The sequence below is a fragment of the Gobius niger genome (assembly GCF_951799975.1).
Source record: "Gobius niger genome assembly, chromosome: 8".
Lineage (NCBI taxonomy): Eukaryota > Metazoa > Chordata > Actinopteri > Gobiiformes > Gobiidae > Gobius > Gobius niger.
The window spans coordinates 16,699,200-16,712,129 of record NC_136859.1 but is presented as its reverse complement, the minus strand read 5'-3'; the positions used below and the strand labels follow the sequence as shown (position 1 = coordinate 16,712,129).

The following is a 12,930-nucleotide window of genomic DNA, read 5'->3' as shown; positions in this document are numbered from 1 at the left end:
CATCCCTGTGTCTGGTTCAAAAAGGCAGAAATGGTTAGAAAAGGGTTTGGGATTGTTTAACCCTTTTCAGAACCATAATATAAATTCATAGCCTGAGCAGCATCAATCACAACCTTTTAGGAATACTTTGTAAATGTTGTACCCACGCTTTACAAATACTTTGTCGGGTTATGTCCTGAGCTTCACTTGAGCGTCACCTGGACTCACCTCATACTGTGTGATCAGGCCGTTGGGTTCGACTGGCTCCTCCCACTTGAGGAAGATCATGTCGTCCAGAGGGGTGAAGGTGAGCGACTCCGGCGCGATGCCTCCGGGAACTATAAGAAATTGTCAGAGCAAACATTTGTTGGAAAATTGAAGCGCTAATCCCTTGGTGAGCCTCGACTGTCAATATCACAGAAATGAATGTCAGATGGGCTCAGAACAAAGCACCACAAGAGACGCGAGGAGACAGGCCGGGAGCAGCAGGCGGAGCGCATCACATAAGAGCACAGCTAATTTATGAACTACATCAATTATATAACCGCAACACAAGAGGAGACAAGAGGGAGCGGCAGCAAAACACCATTACAGTTTTATATCCGTGAAGGCGCAAAGAGTTTGACGCATTTGTCAGATTCTCTCCTTGATTACTGACGATCGGATCGCCTCAATATTTCAGTCGAGGGTTTTGTGGTTTGCTTTGATGCGGTTGCGGTCCTCCTGGTGACTGCCGCGCAGAGAAACAGTGTGTTGTGTGAGATTCCGGCCCCAGGCAAAAAGCCAAACTGCTGAGTCAACTGTTATTGCTACATAAAGTGAAGGGACAAAGTTGCTTATTAAGGCTTTTGGGGAAAGCGGTTATAATTGACGCGCGCCGGAGGTATATAAATATACATTGGCTTCCTTTATCACTTTAGTAAAATAAATCCTTCATTTCGCTGTCTCACTTTTACTTCGCCATCATTCACTGCATAGTACACAGCTTCAACGAAAAATCGGGTTTGTTTTGATTTCATTTTTCATGGACGAATTGATTTCTTCAGCGGCTGAAATACAAGCAATCTGCTAAAGCTCAAAAGAATAATAGCGCACTCAAACTAAAGGGTTAGGGTTGCCTGAGTATTCGACAAATTGGTTTTATCAAAGGATTATTTATTCTCAACAAAGAGAAAGGGAGTTTTGTTACGAACGACAGTGAGTAGGTCAGTCACTCCCTATCTATCTTTTACAATAAGAAAACGTACAAAACAAGACGATAATGCTCTTTGCAAATCCAACAAAATAGAATGAACAACAGACTGCACACACTGTGGGGATTCCTGACTGTTACTCTGTTGAACAGTAAAATGAGTCAGCCGATAGTAAAATCAAATATTATGCTCCCATAACTTTAACAGTGATTACTTTGTTTTACTGTAGTTGTGCTATAGGGCTGCAATTGCAATGAAATCTGCAATGTATGTTTTAAAATGAAGATTCAGTTTCCAGTGCTTATTTTAATCACACCCATAAGTCTTATGAACTTCTAAACCAATACAAGAATCACATGCATTTCAGATCAGGTCTCTAAAGGTTTTTATCAATGGCCGTTGGCTGCTCTGCTTTGTGACGACAACACAAGGGGCCGCCATTGCTGCTGTACCTTCATATAGCTGCTAGTCCCCCATTAGAAAGCATTGCACTTTAGACACGTTAAAAACAACTTTAAAGCCTGGTTTCTAATTTTCCTAAACGTTCTACAGATAGATATTCCTCATATGATAGGTAACGCTGGGTTAGTTACACTTAAAGAAACCAAGCTAGTGAGGGCCGGACTGTTAGCATTGGAGCTGCGTGAGTTACACGTCACGCAAGGGCCATGTCTACAGTGAAGATCCCGCCCTTATGCCCTTTTTAGGAACATGCTTTGATAGAGCTGGGGAGGGGGAGTCTGTAAATCTGCCATGATTTCCCCCTCGAACGTGGTCATTGTGGTAATCGGGGAGGAGTGAGGAATGACGGTCTATTAATAATATGTCTATGGTTTTTATACATGACTCCAAGAGTTTTCAAAGAATATCACGCTTTCTTAAAAATACAGTACACAAAGGCTACACTGGCCACTTACTACCCTGGAAAACAGTTTTTAGATATTATAAAGTATATTATACCACCCTTCCTTGCATCTGTTCTCTTCTGCACATTCAAGGCCGGGTCACAGAGAGGCAGCTGTCTTTCCAGAGGTTTTTACAATCCTCCAGCATTTCCATGGTCTATGTCCTACATCTCCTGGGGCCGCCTCTCGATGAGACATGTTCTAATAGTCAGAATCACCTGGCCGCAGGATTAAACTATTGTACATGTTTGAAGTGGTAGTGGAAACCTACGCAGACACGTGGAGAACATGTAAACTCCAAACAAGGCCCTGTCCGGGACCTTCTAGCTGTGAAGCGTAACTAACTGCCACCGTGCCGCTCTTTTGCCGTCTTGACCCCAAGCTTATGACCATAGGTGAGAGTAGAAGCAGAGACTGACAGATAAATCAACAGCTTTACCAGGAACAGCTCCTTCTTCCTCACAAAGTTCACAGCAGATGTTGCAGATATTTGTCTCTCAATCTCCTGCTCCATCCGTATTATACTGTATCCCTATAATTAAGTTTTCATTCATTGAGCGCTACATTCTACTGTAAAGACACTTTTGTGATTGTGCTACTTTTCTGCACTGCTGACATTGTTTATTGCATAAACTTCTCAGGAGACTTACTGTCCTCCTCGGTCTGAAAGGTGACCTCTCTGCCCTCCTTCTTGCCCTCGGGGTTGGTCAGTGACAGGCGGACGTGGATGCTGTGATAGGGTGGCAGGTCTCGCAGAGTGAAGTGGGACGTGTTGTGCTCTACTGCCAGGCACTCCCTCACGGTGGTGTTGTGCCCGCCGCCTCCCCCCGCCGTCGTGTAGCGGTAGCACAGGGACACTGAGTAGGTGTGGCAGCGGGTCAGGTTGAACGCCAAACTCTCCCACTGCAACGTCAGCTGCCTCGGCTGGATGTCTGAGGCTGTGGGTCCTTTCAGCGCTCGCATGGGCTCTGGAAAGAGGAAACAGGAAGGAAACATTTTAAGGACAGGTGAAGAGACAACTCATAGCCACTCTTTTCTGTGGTTAGTGACTTGAATAAATCAGCCCAAAGATGCGGGTTAAAGACAGGTCAGATCTCTGTAGTGCAACCTGGTTTAGCCTCAGTAATTATTTAGCCACATGAAACAAAAACCTTCCTGTTAACAAAGGAAACTGAGCTGAAAGTGTGAATCTTCTAAGCCAATCTGGCAAATTTGTGGAACCAGTCCTGAACAAACAAGGCAAAACATTTATGATTCTTTTTTTTGTTTAGAGATAATATTTAAAACAGTAAATCATTCATATCTGAAATCATGAGCTCATCCTGCACTTTATACTGCAGGTCGCATTCATTGTTTCAGATGGAGGGCAGGGTCACGCAGCAAATGATCATGAGCCAAACTGTAAAAGCTTGATGAGAGGTTCAGAGCATTCCCAACACTGCATCGCTTCATTGTTTGCAGTGGGAAGCAGTGTTGGGCAAGTTACTTTAACATTGTAATATTTTCTATATTAGTAGTTACAGCTTTAAAAATGAAATATGTTTGTATTACACATTACTGTTTCAAAAATGTAGCTGAGTTGCACTACTGTGAGTTACTTTTGGCAAAATATAAACTAAAAATAGTAATAATGCCACAGAGCATAAGACATTAATCACGGACAACTGTGGATCTTATACACCAGTGCAACTTGATGCGATTGGACACTGAGGACTTGACGGTCTGCAATCTTGGCCCGTCTGCTCAGGGACTCCCATCGGCCCTGGGTCTATAGCCTGTCCGTCCATGGGAGTGCATCTCTCCTTCTGTGGTTCTCCCCGAGGCTTCTCCGTTTTCCCCCTGGGTTTTTGAGTTTTTCCTCGTCGTGCTAGAGAGTCTAAGGAGAGGGGACACCCTGGACATTATGTTTGCCTGGATACTTCATTCGCATGAACTTTATATTGTCATATTTGTTGCTCTGTTTTATTGCCTTAATGTTTGGTGCAGCCCTGTGAGACAACTCCTGTTGTGATATTGGGCTATACAAAACCATTGATTGATTTGCTGCATTTTATTTGGGGGCATTTTTTTGTTCATACATTTAAATGCACTTGTGTGTGTGTAACTCGAGTTACTTGAACTTTAAAATTATGGTAGTTATCTCCCAAACATATGTATATATGGCTTGCCAATCTTTAAATAAAAGCACACAATGCAGAACTGTTAAACGTTTTAAATGTCAGAAATTTAATACAAGTACATGTAAAAATGTGACTCTAAATGTTCCAGAACTGGACTGGTGCAGTTGCAATTGTTGCCCTCAGACAGAGCCAGATTCCCTCACTATGACATGGAGGTACCATCTTTCTGCCAGTGCTGCACACCCACACACACTCCCTATGGCGAAGCACTAACTCACGCCAATTGTGCTAATTAATGGGACCATACTTCTGCGCTGTGTCGCACTCCCACCAGTTTTAACCCAGAGCCAATTGACTTCAGTAGTTACAGTTCTTTGCCCTGAGCCGTGATCCGCACACAGAAATAATAGCAGCGGAAATACAAGGGCATCCACTTCCACTGGTCACTTTTACTGCTGGGTCATCAGCTCAGCAACACACGTATTTTTAGCAAAGAGTTAATTCTGGTCAATGCCGAGTTAACCCCCGACTTCATCTGACTTTAGACTACAGCTCTGCCTCTTAATGCAGTGGTCGCTTTCAAAGGCACAAAAGCTCTTTGGAGAGAAGCACAGGCAACCCAGTGTTCAGGAGGACGTCCAAGAGGAGAGCGTTAAGCCAAGGACACCCTCTGCATCAATGAAGGCATTTATTATCAGTGGGCATTATTAACACAATCAATGCCATTTTGTCAAGTAATGTGCTACACAAGGTACTGCATCGCTTTTGGCTTTTAATAGGGCATGTTGAGTAATGAGGCTGGGAGGCAGGGAGTGACAGCGGAGATATGAGAACAGTGCACATCGGTGAAGTTTGAGGTTACTGGCCAAGGTCTCCATCTCTTCAGTGGTTACACACACACTCATACCACGAACACACCCACACACACACACACACACACACACTCACACACACACAACTGGGAGGCTCAGATTAGGGGAAAAAACCTAAAGCACTTAATGCACCACAGGGCAGGGTTATTGCGCTACAACACAACTTCAGCAAAAATTAAATGAAAAGTGCAGAATGCGGGTTCTAACTTTTCATAATTTTCTGCTTTGCTGTAATTAACAAGCGCTATACAGAAAAACACACAGTTTGCAAATCACTTGATGCAAGACAATTTCACAATAAGAATTTATGACATGAGGAAAAACTCCAAAGGCTACCGAGAGGTGATATAATGAGCAATGTAGCAATAATGTTTAACGTGCCTTGTAGAAGGTTTTAATGTCACCCTGAAGTATGTTCTAAACACAGCAAATTGTGAGACAAAAAAAATCAAAACAGATCAACACGCGCTGTCTAATTATAGCACCTTTTTAAATCAGAAACAGTTTAAACCACAGAAAAGTGCAATGGATGGACGTGAGGCAATGTGAATGATAGAAATGAGTTGATGCCATTGTTAACAGTTTAATCTCAACTACCTCCAATCCTTCACTGTTGGAAAAGGAGAGAAATCCAAACCTACAGTGGCAACAGATTTCTAAGGAGTCTTAATTTGATGGAACTACATCAAATCAATTGATAGTCTCAGCAGTCTGTGGGCTCAATAAAGAGGGGCTTTTAACGGGTCCCATCACAGTGCGCTTATTGTGGCTCCGCTCAAAATGGACGCCTGTGCGAGCCTCTTCAGGACTCGTCTGAAGCCTGTGGCATCCTGTCTCCGATGCCTCGCAGTGACTAAAATCCCCAAACTCCCCTCTGATTTGCCGGAGATTGGCTACGAGAAGTGACAGGTTTTAGTTTATTATCTTTAAAAAAAAACATGTGTGTGTCTGCGTCAATGGGGAAAACAGGCTTATTCTGAAAGGGATGCCTGCACCCGTGTGGAAATGAAAACATGGGCATCGCATAAATCTGAGCCACCCAAATGTGCAGCTAGGAAGACATGATAAATGACGTGCCAGCGGAGGCGCACCACTCGAGCTTCTAATGCTCCTAATTTTAGTCCGACTTCACTGCTGGCTGTCTTTAACTGACGCCGAGCAGGAGGCAGGAGCTCTCCAGAAGGATCAGTGACCCAGCGGCAGGTGGAGGCCCATTAACATAGTTTGGGGACCACCTGCAGAACAAATGCTCAGCTCTCCTCTGTGATTTACTTGAGGGGCTTCAAGCTGTGCTAATGCAGCGTGCTGATAATCACAGCAACGGCTCATCAAGCACACCTGGATGGCCATTGTCGCCGGGCAGAGAGCATGTTCACATTCACGGACATTAGTTTTTACTGCCGCCGCGCAAAGACGGCGCCGCGTTTGTGCAGAGCCAAAGGATTATCCGTGCGTCTGGGAGGAAGTCGGCTCAAATCATGAACGGCTGCCAAATCGCAAACAATTATTTATAACATTTGCAAACAATAATAATAATAATGCATTGGTTTTATATAGTGCTTTTCTGGACACTCAAAGACGCTTTAATTTGCACTATTCATTCACTCCATACTCGGTGGTGGTAAGCTACTATTGTAACCACAGCTGCCCTGGGGTAGACTGACGGAAGCGAGGCAACCAGTCTGCGCCATCGGCCCCTCCGACCACCACCAACCACTCACTCACACACTACATTCGCTAGGCTTCCTGGTGTTACTAAACGGTCTCCCATCCAAGTACCGACCAGGCCCTTCCCTGCTTAGCTTCCAAGGTCTGACGGGATTGGGCATCGCAAAGGCGCAATAAGCATATATGTTCTCTGTGGCATCTTAATATGTATAAGTCATGCTAACCCTGTAGTTTAGACCAGCGGTTCTCGACTATTATAGCGTCGGGACTAGAGCTGCACCGATCCAGCTTTTTTGCTACAGATACCGGGGTTTGAGTATCTGCTGATATCCAATATTTACAGATACCAAGAGACTTTCCTAAAAGTGGCTTTCTCTGAGTGAACAATTTAATGTTATTGACTCTTGTCCATTGCAAGATCAATATAGTCATATTTTATTGTCATGCTACAGATCAATTATCAATTATATCTATATAAACTCTTGGATAAACATTTAAGAAGGATGACTTTTCTACACTTAATATCCTTGGGTTATGACAGACTTTGTTACATAAATAAACACAACTCACATTAAGCGACCTGATCATTACAAATATGCTAGATTAGTTATTTCTTAAACTAAAATACAAACACTTGGCTTCAGTAGTGGCTGATTTTATTTTATTTGGCTACTTTAAATATTTTTCTATCATGGCTTCTGACCCAGCCTTGATTAGTTTTCGTTACCATCACCATACTCCTGCTAGCTTTAGCATGCTATTGCTAACCACAGAATTTTGCGCGACGATCAAGAACACATTTGCAGAGGTTAAAACTAACTCATCGATTGAATTCTTTACAATGACATACAGCATGCCCATATTCGCTGAGATTTAGGTGGTAAAAGTTGTGTTTTAAAGCCGTTGAGAACCAAAACTGGTATTGGTTCAGTATCGGATATTTGTACCCGATATCACATTTTTTTACAGCATCGGCTCCGATATCGGATCGGAGCCTCCCTAGTGAAGACCCACAATCACACTGGGATGACAAGCCGCGACCCAAATATGACTTTTACTTGTAAAATATTATGTAATATATTTAAAAAAATTTGAATAAGCGTTAAATTATGACAAAAACAACCCCATAACAGTCATTTTAACAGACTCAAGTAGTGATCCTACACTTTTTCTGTATTCATATTGAGTAATGTTTACTGGGAAAGGCCTGCGACCCACTTTTGAGCCACGAGCCACGAGGTAAGGAATACTTGTTTGAAAAATCTAATACTTTTAAAAAAAATCTTTTTCAAAATTGTGCAGCCCTTAATTAATGTCAAGTTCAAGACATTTGGGAGGAATTCAACACTGAAGTCATCTAACGCTGGGGAGAAATTCCCTTTGGTTTTAACTGATCCCGATAATCCATCTGTTTGCGGGACGCTTGCCATATACTTGAAATTTTCTTGTGCTTAAAACAAATTGGGCTAATGGCAAGTGGGGCAGCAGCATGCAGCAGAGGAATTCGGGGTCAGTAGGGCCGGAGCAGAGCAGATGGTGTGGAGGCAGGGTCAGGGAGGTGTGAGGGGGACCAGGTGCTGAGGAGAGTCTCAGAGATGAGCTGCTGCGGGTGAAGGAGCGAGGTGTTGTTGACGATCGAGCACAACAGTATGCTCTGATACAATATGTGTGCACCAGGTAACAAAATGTTCATCACTGCAGAACACAGGACGTGCTCATACTCTATTTATTCCTGTACTAGTGTCTTGAAGGCCGGTACCGACAATGTTCAAATTATGATTTGTTTGAGACTTAAAATATCTTTGCAAGGCTTATATAGAGACTGCACCTTTCTGTATCAAGGACAGTGAATGGTATTTGCCACAGACCTTAACCTTTATAAAAAACAACAAACTGTATGATTGAGAGCAGCGAAGGGTCTGCAGTATTTACAGGGTCTGATAACTAATGTCACCACTCATATATTTTGACACTTTTTACATTTGTTCTTTTCTCATACATTATCGTAAAAAAGGTCTGAAATAGTTTTGAACCCTCTGCGTCCTTATTCTCACACCTATATGCAGTATGTAATGAATTCAAGAAAAGAAAACACTGTGCCACAGCCACACAGAATTATTCATCCTACACTTGCTCTGTTCTGAACTGGTATGGCTTAAATGCCCTGTTTAACACCCCGGCAGACACAGCTGTATTACTTCTCCCACACAGTTGAATAAGCCAATGTCACAGTGGCTGAAATGTAAATACATCATTAAAGCCAGAGTATAGTGACTTTCACAAACACCACCGTGCCACAGTGAAGGTAATTCCTCTGCATTGTGAATCCTCTCTTTCTCAGCCCCTGCACAACAGCTCTTTGTATTTGCCGGTTCACTTTTCCCCTTGAAAATGTTGTAGAGACGAGCGTGCAGCGATTTTGTTTTTCCTTTATATTGACTTTTGTTGTTGCTGTGATTTTCTGTCGAGTTTAGAGATGTGCGCAGGGATTCGAAGGATTTTTGCTGCGTGACTGATGAATGACGGGCGTCTACGGCAGCTGAAACAGGAGAGTAGCTTTAATATGTCATTGGAGAGCGGGGCATGTCGCGCGACGAGACCACTGGGCATAGAAAGAGTGATAACGGTGGCAGACACAAAACCACCGAATGCCTTTGGGTAACACAATGCTTTCAATTTTGTGGGACGGTGCACATGCAGGGAGCTGTAATGACGCTTTTCTCCACTTCTGTTGTTGCCTCTGCTCTCACATATGCTATATCTGCTGTAGTGAGGCTTCGTGTGTGTAACAAAAATCAAACTACATCATTTCCATCAAAAATAATAATGTTTTGAGAATTGCATATAGGCAAACAAACCATTTAGAGTAATAAATTGCTAAGATTTAAACATATGCCAAGCAGCAATTAGTAATGATTCTTCTGTGAGTGTTTTGTTTTGCTCAGAAACGTACAATCTATCCAGCATAATCAAAATGCCAGTCAGGCCAATCACTCGCTATAAAGTGCACAAAATATTAATCGTCACTGCGTCCTCAGCTACAAAGTTGACAGAATATAAATGGTAGATAGTAAATGCGTCTTTAAAGATAAGGAAACAGGTACATATCTCAGTATACACTAGAACAGAGTATAACATGACAAGCTGAAATGATACCCTGTGGCTGCTCCATCGCAATAGCCGTTCCTCTTAAGCACCGTCGTAAGTGCCAAGTACAAGACAACTGTAGTATTTCACTGCAATTAAATGTCGTCAGTATTTACTTGCTCGATTAACTGGCCATTGTCCAGAATGCACTCATCTTGCTAAAGAAAGGGCCCAATCACGCACTAGGACAAAATAAAAGTGAATAAACGAATGAAATATCATTGCATTAGGAAAAAAACAAGCACCCTCGGGTATTTGAGTTGCTTTGCTGAAGACCATATGCCGCGTGCTGGTGTTTTTACAACACAGCCAGGTGTTCAACATGCTGCACTTCACTTTTCATGGTCTCTGGGGGACTGCGTCACCTACACAATGTTCAGTCTAACTCCCATATGCACAATGTAGACGATGGTCTGTTTATCTCTACAAAGAGCAAAAATCTGCATTAAAAAATTATAAGAAGAGTCTTGAAACTAACGATGCCATATACATTGTGTGTTTTATGAGAATTTAAAACACTAAGCTTAACCTGATCTCCTACTGCGTTCCAGTTGTCTTTATGTCTAATTTTCCAAGGTCCGCTTTATAAAATTAGAGTGAAACACTGTTCTCTAGAAATTCTTGCAATCTCAGATAGCATTACTCACCCATAGTTAAAATTCCAGCGGGGCCGTACCCTGCGTTTGAAGTATAAAACCTTCATATATATACTGCTGTTCTTGTGGACTCACTACCTGCCCACCATCTGTGAACCTCCTCTCGCACAGCGGTTGAGCCTCTGCGCTGAGATACTAATGAATCAAATAAGTCTGTCTATGTCCGATAACTAGACGTTTGACCTCAGAGGAAAACTGGAAACACACTAACTCATGTTCAAGTCCACCAACTCATTTTCCTGATTCTGAATTATACATAAACTTTGAAGACAAGTTGCTCGCTATTGAATTCCCTTCACTGACAGATCCCCTGGCAAAGAGATTGTCATTCTTTACATTTGTCAGTCATTACAGATATAATGTACGATTATCCTCATGCAATGCTCACCTGCACATTTGGTCCTGCTCACCAGAGGGGGCCCCGGGGGCCCGGTGCCTCCCTCTCCGGGGCGAGTGAGGAGAACGCTGATGTGGTACTCCGTGTCCGGATCCAGGTGCCACAGTTTGTAGGTGACCATGTTAACTCCGTGCACCTCAGACCAGGGTGACTGGCTGGCTCGGTACTCAATCTCCTTCCTGATAATGGGCCCATCTCCCAGAATGGAGTTAGTGTTCAGCTGAATGATCAGGTAAGTGGAGCCGGCCCGTAGCAGTTGAGGCGGTGCGATGGGGGACGGGGGCACTGTCAAAGGCAAATGAAAAGTTTCATTTGATCTTGAACTAAAAGGCACATACGACTCACTATGCAAGAAAATACAGTCATCACATTAATGTTTATATAAGAGCACACACAGACGACCTTACGAGCTATTATTGATTCACAGCAGGTTTATGGCTCTAATGTATTAGGTTTGTATACGCAAACAGGCAGACGACATATAATCAGGAGGTGAATTGATGTACAAACATAAAACTGAAGGAGGACGATGTTATTTTGATACAATATTATTTGATTATTACTTTGTTTCTTTGTGGATCTTTCAGGCATTTCTTTTTTGGTTGCAGCATTATCCCCTGTACTTTACAATTCAAATGCTGGAATGTCAGTGACAGCTTTCACCAATGACCAGCGTGACAAAAGTCCATAGCGCAGGTGACGTATTTGCAGAGAGAGAGGAATCCAACACGAAGCTTCAGAAACGACCGGAGTCCTGAGACTAATCTCTGTTTCTACGGGAGAGGCCTTTTTTTCTGTCACAGTCGTCCTCTTTGGGCGCTCGACATCACCAGCGCCCCGCCTCTCCTCTGTAACGCTTTTATTTCCTTTTTCTTTGCCTGCAGTTGTTCTTTGTGTGACTTACATTCATTATCCAAGACTGAATTGAAGCCACAAGTGCAGGAGACCAGTGGGACCAGAGAACGGCTCATTTCCTTTCAACTTGAGCGCACACTTCCACGAAAACTTGTACAAGAGGAGTTCTTTTGAGTTAAGCTCTTCATTGCACTCTTTCGACCTGCTTATGCGTATTTGGGTGCATTATTAGTATTTCCACTCATTATATACAGCCGTGCAAAAAGTTTATTCTCAAGCTAAACATGGCTGTCAGTGTCTAATTAAAGGCTTCATCTGCTGCAACCCTCGGAAACACATCTTAAAATGTGCTCAGAATGGAGATTTGACAGTGGCTATTGGAAGAGATGCAGGGAGAGATGTGCGGAGAAATGTTTTATTCATTAAGTTTTCTCTATGGGCTACAGCAAAAGCTACGTACACAGTGATCGGGCGTGTAATCTGCAGACTAGATTCACATCAATGTAGAGATGATGAGGCTCTTTTTAAGGGGCAATGGAGGAGCGAGGAATTTGTAACCGTCTTATTAAGGAATCAGACCATGATCCTGAAAAGTACATTTTTACAGCCACTTGACTCACGCACAGGATGGCAAGAGGATCACCCCTATTTGCCGTTCAGAATAATAATCGATTGGTGCTGAAAATAATGTGTTGCATAAGAAAAGAGATGATGATGATGTTAGTGACACCTTGATCACGCTTTGTCATTGGATTTTAGCACTGTCTGTATTTGTAAAGATTTGGGATCACTGAATGGTCATGATGGGAAATTTGCATGGTCTGTGCAACATGGTGGCTGAAAAGTTGCCTTCTTATTCCAAAACAATAGGCAACCTACTTAACAATAATATTCCAGGTGAGCAGACCCGCAGATGCTCAGGAGAGGCGCGCTGGCCAGGCTAATGTGCAGTGAATATATGAATACATGCATGATGTACGAATGTTAGCAAACAAAAAAAGGACAAACGGGGAGGTATCCGAGCAAGACTCAAAGCTAATTGAAAAAATAGACGCAACCAACGCACACCAGAAGGACTCTCAGAGGTGCAGATGTTGAGGAAAATCTTCATAAATCCAAAAAACAGCATCGCACACTA

At 42.9% G+C, this 12,930-nt stretch overlaps 1 protein-coding gene across 4 annotated transcripts in view; it reads right to left on the bottom strand.

Annotated features, from left to right (window-relative positions):
- The window catches only part of ptprub (protein tyrosine phosphatase receptor type Ub), a 191,550-nt gene that overhangs the window by 45,109 nt on the left and 133,511 nt on the right, over positions 1 to 12,930 (bottom strand). For all 4 annotated transcript variants that reach the window (XM_079560766.1, XM_079560767.1, XM_079560764.1 and 1 more), the window contains exons 7-9: positions 10,929 to 11,222; positions 2,728 to 3,045; positions 208 to 317 (exon numbers count right to left, since the gene is read on the bottom strand). In XM_079560766.1, coding sequence (XP_079416892.1) covers positions 208 to 317; positions 2,728 to 3,045; positions 10,929 to 11,222 — 722 coding nt within the window. The remainder of the gene's footprint in view (positions 1 to 207; positions 318 to 2,727; positions 3,046 to 10,928; positions 11,223 to 12,930) is intronic.